At 36.9% G+C, this 15,653-nt stretch overlaps 4 protein-coding genes across 4 annotated transcripts in view; 2 read left to right on the top strand and 2 right to left on the bottom strand.

Moving 5' to 3' along the window:
* The window catches only part of LOC104705255 (actin-related protein 2/3 complex subunit 5A), a 7,109-nt gene extending 6,121 nt beyond the window's left edge, over positions 1–988 (bottom strand). Inside the window, exons 1-4 of the mRNA XM_010421221.2 lie at positions 792–988; positions 624–696; positions 426–526; positions 4–140 (exon numbers count right to left, since the gene is read on the bottom strand). Of these exons, the coding sequence (XP_010419523.1) occupies positions 5–140; positions 426–526; positions 624–696; positions 792–880 (399 nt within the window). The 5' untranslated portion in view covers positions 881–988 and the 3' untranslated portion in view covers position 4. The remainder of the gene's footprint in view (positions 1–3; positions 141–425; positions 527–623; positions 697–791) is intronic.
* LOC104705254 (cationic amino acid transporter 9, chloroplastic-like) lies at positions 1,160–3,991 on the bottom strand. Its single transcript, XM_010421220.1, has 8 exons — positions 3,690–3,991; positions 3,193–3,602; positions 2,928–3,104; positions 2,620–2,844; positions 2,322–2,498; positions 1,990–2,226; positions 1,577–1,672; positions 1,160–1,499 (listed from the first exon to the last, which is right to left on the bottom strand). The coding sequence occupies exons 1-8, from the start codon at positions 3,925–3,927 to the stop codon at positions 1,359–1,361; spliced, it is 1,701 nt and encodes a 566-aa protein (XP_010419522.1). The 5' UTR covers positions 3,928–3,991; the 3' UTR covers positions 1,160–1,358.
* LOC104709058 (ethylene-responsive transcription factor 13-like) lies at positions 5,522–6,139 on the top strand. The gene has a single exon (XM_010425726.2). The coding sequence runs from the start codon at positions 5,595–5,597 to the stop codon at positions 6,120–6,122; it is 528 nt and encodes a 175-aa protein (XP_010424028.1). The 5' UTR covers positions 5,522–5,594; the 3' UTR covers positions 6,123–6,139.
* Positions 12,254–14,276, top strand: LOC104705253. The gene is made up of 3 exons (XM_010421219.1): positions 12,254–13,199; positions 13,438–13,699; positions 13,788–14,276. Exons 1-3 carry the CDS (start codon positions 12,355–12,357, stop codon positions 13,956–13,958), a joined length of 1,278 nt encoding a protein of 425 aa, XP_010419521.1. The 5' UTR covers positions 12,254–12,354; the 3' UTR covers positions 13,959–14,276.

The raw sequence follows: 15,653 nt of genomic DNA, 5'->3' as shown, positions 1-15,653 counted from the left end.
CAAATCAAACGGTGTTTAAAGTATCAGTAAGACAGCGGAGAATGCAACCCAGACCAGCTCTCTCAGTGAGTTTCTCGTGAATCTTCAAGCACTGATCGCAAGTGGGTCGGTCCCCAGTAGAAAGGCCTCTGTACAAGTACCTGTTCCAACACCGTTCAAGCAAACCTAATAAACTTCCACATAAACAAAAAAGAAAGAGCACAGACATTCCCACAGTGGGTAGATAGAGTTTGTTCCCATTCATACAAAACCTCATTCACTTTCTCATGTATCACACTACCTCCTCTTACGGTGAAGACTAGACTTTGCATAAAAATCGCAGCAACAATATCACAACATTTGCTCTCAAGACTTAGACATATCACAATTAAATAATGCAATCAAAAACCAAAAAGAAGAAGGAAAAGAGAGTTTGCTTTTCTTACTTCATGAGAATGTCGTAATACTCGGCATCAAGAGCATTCAGCATTCCGTCAATATCCTTTATGGCCATTATAGCTCTGTGTACAACTATCCAATTAGCCGACTGCAATGAGAATGATATATGTGTTTGGCTCAGGAAACAAAATCACAAGAAGAAAAGAGATTCCTTTTCAATTAAGCAGACAGAGGGAGACACAGACCTTGCAACGTTCATCGCGAGTTTTGGGAGGCGAACCTTCAAGAGCCGTTTTCAAAGCTTCGACATGTTTGTACCTACACGCACAAACAAACAAACACCACTGAAGGTTATCTGAGAAAGAAAGGGGGAGAACTTTAGGGCCGGAGGATCACTCCAAAGGTAATATTACTGTTTGAGTAAACTTTCAATCTTCCGCGATTTGGTTTCGATCCTCGCGATTATTGCCTCTGCATTATCAGCCTCCACAAATTCTGCCATTCGATCTCTCTCTCTCTCTCTCTCTCTCTCGCCCTTCTCTCTGATCAGAGATTTCTTCTTTTCTTCAGATGATGTGAACAAAGAGAGCGAGCGAGAGAGAGAGAGGAAAACTCACTCAATCGTCGTTTAACCATTTTAATAAGGGATTGGCTGACGTTTTTGTTACCCTTAAACGGCATGTAGTTTAATGAAGGAAAAAAAAACAATTCATTTTTCCTCCTGGGTATAATGAAGGAAAAGAAAGAAAGCTCAATAGCGATTTTCAGTCATTCTCAAGGCTTCAGTTGAAATGCAGGAGCATACTTATATATTCAAGTTTTATTTACAAATTACAATAATAATATCTAAATTCCTCACATACCATTCAATCCCTTACACTAACAGAATTTGTAGGTCTCTCACGCAACACAGAAACTTGCTATCTACACTCAACAAATGGCTTGCACTGTTTAAGTAACACAGCTATAATAGTGTAGCATTAACAAGATTCGCTTTCAGTTTCAGGTGCCCTCTGATAAACCACAGTGCTTGTATCTGCGTGGTACTGCCCATACAAGGCATAAACAGCAGTTGCAAGCACATTGACAACAACAAATCTTATCCATGCTTCATAATGCAACTGCAACGTAGCGGAGATATCAAATTTAGATCATATGGTATGTTGAATTAGTATTAAAGTTAGTTCTAAGCGTGTACCTGAGCAAATAAGAAGATATTGAAGAAAATGCATACGCATGGCACAATGGGTACACCAGGACAGGTAAACCCAGAACCCAGAGACTGAGCATAAGCCTGAAAGCGAAAAGCTGAGGGGTCAACATAACATGAAGCACTGATAGATAGGATGGCATTTGCCAAATATCTCCTCGTGTAATTTCTAACCGATGTTAACAAATCTCTCCTCTAAACCAAGAATGCAAAGTTACTTCAACAGACAACAGTCACAGACTTTTAGAGTATCACTGTGGAGTTCTAAGTGCCAGAACATGCTACTGCTGGCCTCTATTCCACTAAACGACTTTGTATCTAGCATTTTAACACTAGTAAAACTCCTTTTTTTGGCGCTATTCAACTAAGCAGAGTGTTAGCTTATGCTTAAGGCTACTTACTTTGCGAAAATGAAGAACTGCTGAAGCAACAACTGCCATAGCAACGGAGAGGAGAATAAATATAACTGAAGCACTGAAACGGTATAGTATGCCAGCACTAAAACCACTGCATGCAATTATAACAAGGCAAATGACACCTTCCTGCCAACTAGATGTCCATCTATTGGACGACTCTCTTTCTTTTTTATCATTCAGTCTCAACGCCACAACACAAGCCGCAACAACTGAATACCCAGTCTGAAACAATGGAGCACCGAAAATAATTTTAAACTGGAAAGTATAAGTATCAAATAGAAAACGAAGGGAGATAGAAAATTAAGACCATGACGTACCAATGTACCAACGGACAGAATATGGGAAAGACTATGTACATTAAATATGCCACCTAAAACGGCAGCTACAATGCCGCACCAGATTTGAGAATGAAGAGGTGTATGAAGAGTTGGGTGTATTCTGGAAAAGATTGAAGGCAATAGGCCATCCCTTCCAAGTCCCAGATATAACCTGGACTGTTTATCCGAAGTAATAGATGCTTACTTAGGGTTACCTTGGTTCTCATCATGAGAAACAAGTGACATAATTACAAAAGAAATCCCAAGAACATATATAAATATATATATATATTTTCACCTGAACATAAAGACCAACAAGCAGAGTAGTCGTGAGTCCAGCAACAGCACCAATACTGATTAAGACTGAGACGAACTTCATACCCTTTGATGAAAAGGCTTCAGCTAAAGGAGCATCTTCACTGAGGAGGCTAAAAGGGACCATCCCGGTGAGCACTAAACATACGCCAATATACAGCGAGATACAAACCAGAAGGCTCCCCATAATTCCGATTGGCAGATCACGCTGAACAGGAATTAAACAGATATAAGAAAAACTGTGTAGATGATAGCAGCGTAAAAATACTTTCAACAAATTTATGAGCAGACCTGAGGGTTCTTTGATTCTTCAGCAGAATTAGCAACTGCGTCAAATCCAACATATGAGAAGAACACTACGGTAGCACCAGTCAGAACTGCTTTAAAACCATTAGGCGCGAAAGGGGACCAATTTGCTACATCTATTTCAAAAGCACCGGCACAAATCACAACGAGAACAATGACGACCTACAGAAGAACCAATACTGTCAAGCAAGAAGAGTTTCCATAATCTAAGGTATAAGTAAGAATAGTTTAAAGAAGGAAAGAAGCTCACCTTGGTAGCAGTCATAACGGAGTTGACAGCGGAAGATTCTCGCACACCCTGGCATAAAACAAGGGTCAAGAGAGCAAGTAAAACGGGAGCCAAGATATTTAAAGAGAGAACCCCTCCGAAGAGCTCCTCGCCGCTACCCATCCAGAGAGGGATAGAGCCCTTGAAAGCTGGAAAAAGCTCAAGGAGAGCAACTGCATAGCTTGCCAAACTACGAGAGATACTAGCGGCGCCGATATGATAATCAAGCATGAGTTGTACGAAAACAAGAAAAGCTGTGATCTCATTGAAAGCTGAATACGAGTACATGTAAGCTCCACCAACAACAGCAGGGAAACGAGATGCAAGTTCAGCATAACAGAGAGCGTTCAACACACACGATGCTCCAGCTAGCAAGAAGCTGATCGTGACTCCTACGCAACAGTAATCAATCAATCGGAAGTTGTAAGTAAGCACTAGGCGATTCAATGATGATAAAAATATAATTCGTGAAAGCTGACCAGGTCCAGCATCGCGAGAAACGGTTCCGGTAACGACGAAGACACCGGCGCCGATGGAAGCGCCGACGCCCAACAGTATGAGGTCGAAAAGGCCGAGGCGACGGACCAGAGAGTCGGCGGAGGTGGCAGTCTGAGATGACGGAGGAGCCAATAATTTAAATCGGCGAGCTGAAGCACAGAAATGAGAGAACCATGTGGCGGAGGAGAGGTGGTTGCTGAAACCTTCGTGGCCTCCCATGGGGAACTCAACTTGAAACGATGATAGTTGAAGGTTTGGGTTGGGTACAAAAGGAAAGGACTGATTAGATCGAGACGGTGAAATCACCCGGATCCGGATCTATTCAACAACCCGGTGTAATCAGAATCCAAACGTATAACTATCGGGCCAAACATTAGGCCCAATCAAGACCAAATAAAATAACCCTCTATGCTACGTAATGTCAGTGTAACACAGGTGTTTGACATGATTAGAATCGAGATAAATTAATTATTGTACACAAGACACCTAAAAGACAATGATGGAGTACATAACACACGTGTTTCAATATTTGTATTTTAAAAGCAACTCACCCTTATCTAGGGAATAATCTCCTATATAGTGAAACACGTGTCACGCTCATATAATTCCTGTGATTTTCTTAATAAATGATATTACATCTTATTATTTATTTACATAAATATATCATTAATATACACAAGACAATGTTCTTTTCGATAAATTTTTTAAAATGAAAGATTTGATTAATAATTATAATCTAAATTTTTATTTAATTATCAATTTTATAACATATTTAATTATTAGAAGTAAATTACATTTCACAAACAATAAAAAAAATTATTCATTTATTTATTATTTTTATAAAATTTTCTCATTGCATTTTTTAAACTTAGGATTAGTTTAAATTAAAATTATTTGTAGAAATACAAAAACACATCAAAACTCTCTACACTACCTTAAAATTATTTTCAAAGTTCAAATATTTCACGGGTAAAACGTATTTTACAGAAAATAAATGCAAATCCCCTATATATTAATAGAGAATCACTCTCACTAAAAAACTGATGTGTCAGCGCTATGTGAGCGCTTTTCTTAATAAATGATCTTCCATCTCATTATTATTTACATAAATATGTCACTGACATATATAAGACAATGTTCTTTTCTATATGTTTTTAAAAATGAAAGATTTAATCAACAATTAAAATCTAGAAATGTATATAATCATCAATTTTATAACATATTTAATTATTAGAAGTAAATTACATTTAACTAACAATAAAAAAAATTATTCATTTATTTACTATTTTTATAAATTTTTCTCGTAGCATTTTTTAAACTTAGGATTAGTTTAAATTAAATTGATTAGTAGAAACACAAAAACACATCAAAACTTTCTATATTATCTTAAAATTCTTTTCCAAGTTCAAATATTTCATGGATAAATCATATTTTTACATAAAATAAACGCAAATTTGAATAAACAAAAAAAATTCACTTACATATTTTGTTTTACATAAACAAATTTTAAATCACAAATAATAATTTTACTCATAATATTTTATTTAAATTGATTTATCCGTACATAGTGCGGGTTAGTACCTAGTATAGTATAAAATTAGCAGAATATAATACTAGTAATAAGCTCTTTCGTGCTGCGTGCGTGAAAACGAGTTAGAAGAACGAAAACGGATTGGTTCAAGATTCCTTTGTCTGTTTTTACTTTTTAATAATAAAATAGAGAGAAGAACATTGAGTAAAACGTGATATTATAATTTTTTTTAAAAATGAAGAGGCCTGTGATATTCATTCATTTCCCCTTTATATATATAGATCTTCTCCCTATAAAGAAGAAAAGATCAGACCACAGTTCAAAGAGTATTGAAGAAGGAAGAAACAAAAACAAAATGGAAGCAGAGCTCACACGGGATAACGGCTCTGCAGTTCTGGACTGGATTCGCCGTCAACTGCTGGAGGAGGACGATTTTGTTCTCACAGCTTCCAGATCTCCAGCCGAAGAAGATTCATCATCATCATCTTCTTCTTCTTCTGAGCCGCCACGGAGAGGCGCAAATTACAAAGGAGTGAGGAGAAGACCATGGGGGAAATACGCCGCCGAGATTAGAGATCCGAACAAGAACGGAGCCAGAATGTGGTTGGGGACCTACGAGACGTCCGAGGAGGCCGCGGTGGCATATGACCGGGCAGCTTTCAAGATGCGGGGCTCCAAGGCTAAGCTTAACTTTCCTCACCTTATCGGCATTGACCAGGCTGAGCCCGTGAGGGTCACTCACGCCGGTTACAAACGCCAGCGTTCGTTGGAGCCCATTTCCCAGGCAGCTAAACGGCGCAACATAATTAACCTAACAGCTACACTTGTTCCTTCCCTAGGATTAGATTTAGAGCGGTCTGTATTACAAAAACACCTTTCATAATTTATTTGTTTTCATTCTTTTTGGTCCATATGTTGGACCGTTTATTATAAATCTGATTCTGCTCCCTATATCTACATATAATAGCACACCTCTTTAATCCAACGGCTGAGATTAGTTCTATTATTCCATCTAACGGTTAAAACTTATTAATGATCTCAATAGTTGCAAGTCATTTTCCTTCAAATAATCGTGTCTCTTAGTCGTACCCTCATATTTCAAAAATCGCACCTTTTAAGTTTTGCATCTCTTCGTCGTACCCCTATCTTTAAAGAATCGCACCTATTAATTTTTTGCATCTTTTTGTTTTGCACATCTATCTTTTACACCCTTATATTTTACACCTCTTTGTTTATTATATATAAACTTTTATGAACTACAAAAACAAGTTTCGAATTTATTGTTTTTAGAGTATTTTTAAAAGTAAAAAATAAAATTAAAGAATTGTTTATTGAAGTGTTTTTAAATTAACTTGCATCAATCTCTATATCAAAGTATTTTTATGAACTTGTTAGTGTCCATTCTGAAAAATTGGTTTTTCCCTCATCCGTTTGGTTCTCATATATAGATTATAGATTAACGAAAAGTTTGGTTCTTCTTATTGGGATCAACGGTTCAGATGATAAAACAAATCAATCGGATGGTTGAGATTAGTCACTTACTCACTCCTCTTTCTTCTAAACAGTTGCGTCGTTTTAAATCTTCTCCCATCTCTAGGATGCCAACCTATGCGATTTTTGCCTTTTCGCATCCATTGGTTTATATATTTATAGAATTCTAAACTTTGGCTTATGATTTGATGTGCTAATAATTTTCTTAACAAAAAATATACTTCCAGTCCCGATATTTCTTTTTAATTTATTTTGGAATAGCTGTGTCTGGTTTTCATAATTTGCTTACGTATTCGACCATATGGTGCTATATATTGGTATCCTTTCTTAATTTGCTATTAGAAATTGTCTTTGTTGTTCTTTGTTGTTGATAATTATCAATCGAAATACATACGAGGCTGTTTCTCTCTTGGTTTATTTACTGTATCGAGAAAATATTAAATGCCACTTGTCGAAGGAAGGTCGAAGATTGGGATCAGAGTAGATGGCTAGATTGAGTTTCTTTTCCCCTTCACTTTGATCGCGATTTCTCTTTCCATAGATTACTGATTCACAAATCATAATCAATATTCCGATGTTGTAAGCGTTTCTACTTTCTAATGATATTCCCCTTTTATTTTGTTTTTTTGTTTTTGTGTGTTTGTGACGTTACACTTTGCTACCATCGTTTGAATGTACATTTTGCCGTCGCACAATTCTCTCATTATCTTTCCCTCATGGAATACAGTTTATCTTGCTATAGGTGGTTTTTTAGGTGACGTCCTTTCATTTGTTGAGAAGGTATATCCTTAACAGGCGCTAATGACATCGTTCTATTCACTTTGATGATTCTTCACTTTCATATAACGGTCTTTGTGGATGAACAAAATGACATTGAAACCTTGATATAATTAGAAGATTCTGTATACAACTCTCTCTCATTGTGTTACGTTTATATGACTGCACACGTAGATACCCATGCTAATTACTGTATTATATTGTTCCATTCGATTTATATCCACAAGAAGGGAATGTCACTTTACCTATTTTATTTTGACAAATCTAATACGTTCATCATATTTATTTTTGATGTATAATAATAGATTTCAAAGTTTACAGTCACTCACCAACTAATATAGTTTAGATCGGTCTATGCCGCTGATGTTCTGCTAATCCGTATGTCTATTTGAGCAACAATAAAAACCCAAAAAGAAAGTGTGGACCACATGTTGTCTCACATGTCTTACTACATTGGAAAAGGAAAATTCTGAGATTGAGTACTAACAGTCTAATATTCTCATATTTTAGTTGCTTCATGGGTAAGAGAAAAAACAAATCTCTCATCAACCAAAGATAAGATATAGATGTATTAATAATAGGAGTATCACAAAAAGAGAAAATTTAACCAACATACATATTGAGGATAAACATTAAAACTCCTTTACTTTGTTGCATATCCTTATTCTTGTATCCTTGCGTGTGGCATAAACTCCACTCCCTGCAGAGACGGCTTTTTCAGATTATTCCAAATAATTTCACAGTTCAGTTATCTAAGCTTTCTTTCAGGAAGATAACTCAGCAATGGAGTGATTTTCGATCCTTTAGGAATTAAGCTTTTTGTAGCATGAGTAAAATGAACCACTAATCATAGAACTTTGATTAATGCTGGATTTATACAGACGGCTATGTTTCCTTAATGTAACAAATGCATATAGTTTTGTAGCAACATATATAAAACCTCTGTTAATGTTATTCTATTTCTTTTTTAATACGTGTTCTGTTTTTTTTATGTATTTCGGTCATAGATGCTTCTTTATCAGATTATGAAAGTCATCTAATAGCAAGAAAATTGTCAGTCGAATGGTCTCAAATATTGGTTTGGGAGTTGGGTTAACACAAAATTATGTAGGGTATATATATAAATTAGTACACAAAAAGACTAAATTAGTAGAAAAATAAAATTTGAAATACTAATTTTATATATTAACTTCCTTACACAACGATGAATTAAATTAAACAAAGAATCAGCAACATTAACTTCCTAAAAGGAAAAACCCATCAATTTCTTGATATATAATTATATATATATATATATATATATATATATATATTTTTTTAATGATGTCCATTTGATATAAATGATCCAAGAAAGTTACCATTAATTTATAAGACAAGTTTTTTTTTTAAAGGGCAAATCAATTATATTATATCATAATTATATCAATTACATGATTCATACAACCATTTAAAAAAATAAAGGAAATTGAATACAACTTTGATAAAGAAGTAGAAGTGATCTTGCTTTCCAAAAAGAAGCCTTACAGGCAACATAATGAATATGTTAAGTCTCTTCTTCATATACTCATAAAAAGTTAACATCTTATAGATGAGACTCCTAAATGTTTTTCGCATTACTTTAATTAAACAAAAATTTGATTTGTTGTTTGAGATGGTTCTGAACTATGCTTTTTGAAACGCCTTTACACTTCACCGGTTTGTGACCATTGATTCCTTTGCCATAAGACTTGAAGTTCCTGACAGAGGGACAACGAGATCATCACCGTTATCGGACTGTGGTCTTAAGAAGAGTAGAATATGGCAAGAGTCACTTCCTTTAAACAAAAAAGTTAGTATATTGACATCGCTAAATTTTTGTTTAGAAGAATTTTCTTTGGTTGAGAACCGGAGATGACATCGATGATAAAAACTACCGGAAATAAACCATTTACAAAGGAAAATATTACGATTCCATTGAATCGACACCGAACCGACGTGAATTTGAAGAAGACTAGAACTCCAACATTGACAATATGAGACAAAACTTACATCACACAAACCTGGAGCCACCCTTAACGTAAGTGAGGATAGAACTCAGACTGTAAGAAGGATTAACAATAGCAGAATCTGACTTTTCAAATTCATCATCATGAGAACAAACACAAATATTAATGAGAAATTGCTGTAGATTTTGCCTAAACCTAGAGAACATAAGTAAAAGGGAAAGATGGAGGCCAACCGATGCTGGAGAAAAACCAGCGCCGGCCAGAAAGAGAAGAAACAGAAATTTGTGACCAGAGAGATGTTGTGGGAACAATCGCCACGAAGAAGAAAAAACCGCTATGATTGTACGTGGACTTGTAAGACAAGTTTATTAGAAATTTTAAAGAGTCAAGTTGATTTCTTTATTTTTTTGGGTGCCAAACATTTTGATATTATATAGAATCGTTTCAAATGAGGATAGAAATAACGATTGAGAAGAAAAAGTTAGACGTACATATGACATAGCAAAAAAAAAATTCGAAAAAGCGAAAGAAAGAACAAAAGAATAAACTATCGTCTGCAGATTTAGAGAAGTTGATTTAGAAAAATTCGAAAAAGCGAATGATGGAAGATTTAGAGAAGTTGATTTCTTGCCCGGACGCCTCGCCATAAAAGCGGATTATATCGATAATTTCCTTGCATTGCTGAGGATCAGCTTTACAAAAGAATAAACTATCGTCTGCAGATTTAGAGAAGTTGATTTCTTGCCCGGACGCCTCGCCATAAAAGCGGATTATATCGATAATTTCCTTGCATTGCTGAGGATCAGCTTTACAAAAGAATAAACTATCGTCTGCAGATTTAGAGAAGTTGATTTCTTGCCCGGACGCCTCGCCATAAAAGCGGATTATATCGATAATTTCCTTGCATTGCTGAGGATCAGCTTTACAAAAGAATAAACTATCGTCTGCAGATTTAGAGAAGTTGATTTCTTGCCCGGACGCCTCGCCATAAAAGCGGATTATATCGATAATTTCCTTGCATTGCTGAGGATCAGCTTTACAAAAGAATAAACTATCGTCTGCAGATTTAGAGAAGTTGATTTCTTGCCCGGACGCCTCGCCATAAAAGCGGATTATATCGATAATTTCCTTGCATTGCTGAGGATCAGCTTTACAAAAGAATAAACTATCGTCTGCAGATTTAGAGAAGTTGATTTCTTGCCCGGACGCCTCGCCATAAAAGCGGATTATATCGATAATTTCCTTGCATTGCTGAGGATCAGCTTTACAAAAGAATAAACTATCGTCTGCAGAAAGTAAGTGGAAAACTCGTGAGCTTGCGTTTGAGATATGTAAACCCTGAATCTTCCCCTCTCTTTTGGCATTCCTAATCTGAGCGATTAGGGCCTCTGTACAAAGTATAAATAGATACGGGGAGATCGGGTCCCCTTGACGAATCCCACGTGTTGGCCTAATCCGTCCCTTGGGCTCCCCATTGATCAAAATGTGGTAGGAGACAGAAGTAATGCATTGCATTATCCAACCCACCCATTTTTGATCAAATCCCATTTTTTCCATCAAAGGTCTTAGGAAATTCCATTCCACCCTATCATAAGCTTTACTCATGCCCGTCTTAATTGCCATGAATTTCTTATGGTTGACCTGGTTAGAACAGAGGGCGTGGAAGTTTTCTTGAGTGATGAGGATATTATCTGTGATTAATCTTCCTGTTACTAAGGCAGATTGGATCTCATATATAAGTTCCAGCAAAAACCTCTTGAGACGTAAGCTCAAAATTTTTGAGATCACCTTATAGCTCACATTACACAGGCTAATAGGACGAAATTTTGACATTTCACGAGGTCACTTTCTACGGTTATGACCGTAAGACTTGTATGTAATGTAAGTGTGTTCTTGTAAAAAAAGAACACAACAAGTTTCAGACATAGAAAAGTTTTCAGTTAATTTGTTATTGTCTTCTTTAAAGAGAGAAGAGAGAAAGGTCTCTTACCCTGTTTCTTCTTCTCTCAATATTCTTACATGGATTGCGGGGAAATCTTTCGCCAATGGGACACTCTTTTGAAGTTATTCATTTAACTTTTAAAAAATTCCCCTCCAAAAAGTCACTTTGTACTTTGATCGACATTCTCTTCATGGTACAAATACTACAATTAATTGTTCAAACTATCTAGTGCTCATGTTTACTGGTTATCCATTCCACAGTATAGTTCCTTGCAACCTGGTTTCGATTTTTTTTAGACTTATATTGTTGTTTGGTTTTTGCTTTTTTTTTATTCTATTTTCAGTTTTTGTGGCATGAGAGTATCTGGTTTCTTAGAGCATCATTAGCGGTGAGAAGGTGTCACCATTTCTCAAAGAAAAAAAATTAATATTTTAATATATAACTAATAAGTGATTGACATGTATTAAAAATATTGAGAATCGTTTCTTCGCCTAGTAACTTCACCAACGCTTCTTTACTTTCTCTCTCTTCTTTATATTTTTTATTTATTTTTATTAAAAGAACTGGGAGAAAGCAACCAACAGTGTAATAATGGTCTTATGCTTATTAGGTCTTTGTTGATGAACCTGTTGATATTGTAATATGTTTTACTAAATAAAAGTTTAAGGTTAAAAAAATGAGTTATGATACAAGTATAGTGTGTGTGAGTATTAGATNAAAAAAAAAAAAAAAAAAAAAAAAAAAAAAAAAAAAAAAAAAAAAAAAAAACGTAAGTAAACTGGGGGGGGCGAAGGAGGAAAGGGTAAATTCTAAACGTTTTTTTTTTCTCTTTTCCAAATTTTTGTTTTCGTCTTGGGGAACTATCTCTTTGCCATCATCATCATCTTTCCTCGGCCCTGACATCGATCTCCATTGATGTGATGCATCAGAAGAAATCGGAAGTTCAGATCGGAAAAGAAAGCAGCGGCGTCTCTTCCGATTACAATCCTTCTCCCCCTCTTCTTTTCTTCCCACAGATCGTGTCTCACCACCACCACCGTGATCCATCTATCCCGGCCGCCCCTTACAGGCGTCGCTTCGCTCCTCCTCCTCGTCCTCCCCCTTCATTTTCTCTGCCGCGCTCTCTCCGGCGCATCCCTCTGTTTCTCTTTCTCCTCCCTCTCTCATACTTCCTCCTCTCCCATCCCACTCGCTCCTTCCTTGTCGATTTCCTCTCTGCCTTTGGTTTCTCCGCCGCACTTCTTTTCTCCCTCAATCTCGCCCTCCCTCGGCTCCCTTCGATCCGCTTGTTCCTCGCACGCTCCTTCCCCTCCCCTTCTAGGAGGACGACGACTGCTTTGCCCGTCTTCTGGTCCATCGGCTCTCGCCCTAGATCTGACAAGAGGGGAAGCTCCTCCGGGTGCTGGGTCCAGCTCTATAGCAACGGTGACGTTTACGAGGGAGAGTTCCACAAGGGCAAGTGCTCCGGCTCCGGCGTCTATTACTATTCCATGAGCGGCAGGTATGAAGGTGACTGGCTTGATGGCAAGTACGATGGCTATGGTGTTGAGACCTGGGCCAGAGGCAGCCGTTACATGGGCCAGTATAGTCAGGGCCTTCGCCACGGTTATGGGGTTTACCGATTCTACACTGGAGACATGTTCTCCGGCGAGTGGTCCAGCGGACAGAGTCACGGTTGCGGAGTTCACACCTGCGAAGACGCAAGTCGCTATGTTGGGGAGTTCAAGTGGGGCGTCAAGCATGGTCTTGGTCATTACCACTTCAGGTAACTTGTTCATTTCGTCAACCAAAACCAAATCTGTCATGTAATTTGTATCTTATATTGTTTGGGTCTGCCAACTGTGATTATTAAAACCTAGCTGGCTGGCTGATTCCCTTTAAGTTGTACAATCTCCAGGTCTATGATTTCCTGACAATTAGNTCTCTCGTTAGTTTACAGGTCTATGATTTCCTGACAATTAGAGGTATTTCTGATAGATTCTATCTTGTTTGTTTTTAACTAGGAACGGTGACGTATACGCAGGAGAATACTTTGCTGACAAGATGCATGGATTCGGGGTCTATGGGTTTGCAAATGGTCACCGGTATGAAGGAGCTTGGCATGAAGGTAGGCGGCAAGGGCTGGGCATGTATACATTCAGAAATGGAGAAACACAGTCGGGCCATTGGCAAAATGGGATCCTCGACATTCCAAGCACACAAAATACAACTTTTCCCATATCTCCTGTTGCAGTCAACCATTCCAAAGTGCTTAATGCAGTCCAGGTTTGTCTGTCCCTCCCAATTTATAATAAGAGAGAGCAAGTCTTTGTATACAAGTAGCATTAAGCCATAAACATTTGTAAATTCACAGGAGGCACGGAGAGCAGCCGAGAAGGCTTATGACGTAGACAAGGTTGATGAGAGAGTTAACAGAGCGGTTGCAGCTGCCAATACAGCTGCCAATGCTGCAAGAGTGGCGGCCTTCAAAGCTGCCCAAAAACAATCTAAAAACATGGACAATTTTCCGATTCCTGTTGTGTGAACCAATTCTACTAGTAGTACACAGGCGAAGGAAAGTTGACAAGCATATTACTCAAGAGACCGTGTTTGGGAAAGCAATGCAAAAAAACCCTGGTTAGCTGGTTCGTTCAAAAGAGATGAATATGATGTAAAGCTCACGGCTCAACTCATATATTGATTTCCTTTCCAAGGCGTGGCAGAGACATGCTATATATAGCGTGAGATCGTGGATTGTGAATCATGATTCTGACAGACAACTGAGTTGTTTTATATGTGCCCTAAATCCAGTAATTAAACAACAAATTCGAATGAAGTATATTTGAAATGCCTTATAATCCGACAACATGACTTGAGGAAGTGGTGACGTTGAGTCATAGGCCTTGCGGGTTTTATCGTTCTTAGGTAGTACTAGCAGCTGAGGCCGTGACCGTGAGTTTATTTTACATTCTTTATTAGGAGAATATCATTTTAATTAGTTACAATTTTAATTTTATGTTATATCTTGGGCGTTCGAATATTTGGTTTGGTTCTGGATATATCCTTTCGGTTCTGGGTATCTCGGATATAGGAATTTAGGATCCATTCGGTTAATTTATTATTTTAAGTTTGGGTTCGGTTCAATTTCGGTTATTTTTTGATTCGGTTCCAGATACCCACAATAATATAATTTTCTTTAAAATTGTTAAATTTAAATAAAAATGTGATAATTTTTTGACAAATATATCTAACATCATGTGGATATTTAAAATATTTTAATATTTTGGTCTAAATTTATATAATATCGATTCCGGTTTTAGTTTCTTTAACCTTTAAACGTTATTCCCTTATTTATCCAAAATGCATTGACTAGCTAAAATGTATTGGTAGTGTAGTGGTTGTACTCACTTCTTTAAGGGCGAGAGTTCTGCGGTTCAAACGCCAAAAAAAAGTTTTAATATGTGTTTGGTTTTAATCGGTTATATTTGGGTAACCGAATGGATATCGGTTAGGTTACTAAAACACTACCCATTCAGTTATTGGCATCTAATTAAACCCGAACTGAAGCGAATTTCGGTTTGGTTTTGGTTCGGTTCATTCGGTTTGGTTAATCTGCCCAGAACTATCAAAGACTATTCGGTTAATGGACTTTAAGAGTTAAAGACTATGTCAAAGTTTTAGGTATGTAATGGTTAAAATAAGTACAAAAAAATTAATTCACTCATTGTTTTAACCTCTAATTTATTAATTAAATTATGACAATGACCAATTAGTGAGTATTATTATTATTTTTGTAACAGCTGTTTTGCATTAATAGTAGGAACAAAATATGGAAATAGAAAAGATTGTCATTCGTTGTTGGAGTTGGGTTTCGCCGATATAAGGCCGTGCGTAAAGCCCATTAGTTAGTGGCTTATGTGGGCTTCTGTGCCAAATGGTTGAGGGAATTTCAGGGAGATCGCGGGTGAATGGAGAAATATCGTCATAGTAAATCCATGGATCCTTGTCGTAGTTTTATGATTTAAATACCTCGAGACAGTATCTGGAAATATATGTAATCAAGCACAAAAAATGATCAATATAACTCCATTTCGTCGTTCTTTCTTTGTTCTTTTCGATTTCTACTGAAAGTCTGCCCCTGATCTTTCCTAATCAACTAGCAAATTAGATTGTAGTTTTTAGCATCTACAATTTGGTGCCGCCTGTGGGGACTTAGGTCTTTCTATTCTCAAAAATCGAT

This window comes from Camelina sativa, chromosome 8 (assembly GCF_000633955.1).
Source record: "Camelina sativa cultivar DH55 chromosome 8, Cs, whole genome shotgun sequence".
Classification (NCBI taxonomy): Eukaryota; Viridiplantae; Streptophyta; class Magnoliopsida; order Brassicales; family Brassicaceae; genus Camelina; species Camelina sativa.
Note: the sequence above shows the minus strand (reverse complement) of the source record. Positions and strands in the feature narration are given on the sequence as shown.

Bases quoted from the DNA above. Each gene is read 5' to 3' on its own strand.
- LOC104705254 (XM_010421220.1), bottom strand. From the start codon at position 3,927: ATGGGAGGCCACGAAGGTTTCAGCAACCACCTCTCCTCCGCCACATGG. The intron at 3,603-3,689 runs GTCAGCTTTCAC...ACTGTTGCGTAG, and splicing joins TTCTCGCGATGCTGGACCTG to GAGTCACGATCAGCTTCTTG. The intron at 1,673-1,989 runs GTAAGTAGCCTT...TTTCGCTTTCAG, and splicing joins CAGTTCTTCATTTTCGCAAA to GCTTATGCTCAGTCTCTGGG.
- LOC104709058 (XM_010425726.2), top strand. From the start codon at position 5,595: ATGGAAGCAGAGCTCACACGGGATAACGGCTCTGCAGTTCTGGACTGG.
- LOC104705253 (XM_010421219.1), top strand. From the start codon at position 12,355: ATGCATCAGAAGAAATCGGAAGTTCAGATCGGAAAAGAAAGCAGCGGC. The intron at 13,200-13,437 runs GTAACTTGTTCA...GTTTTTAACTAG, and splicing joins CTTGGTCATTACCACTTCAG to GAACGGTGACGTATACGCAG. The intron at 13,700-13,787 runs GTTTGTCTGTCC...GTAAATTCACAG, and splicing joins AAGTGCTTAATGCAGTCCAG to GAGGCACGGAGAGCAGCCGA.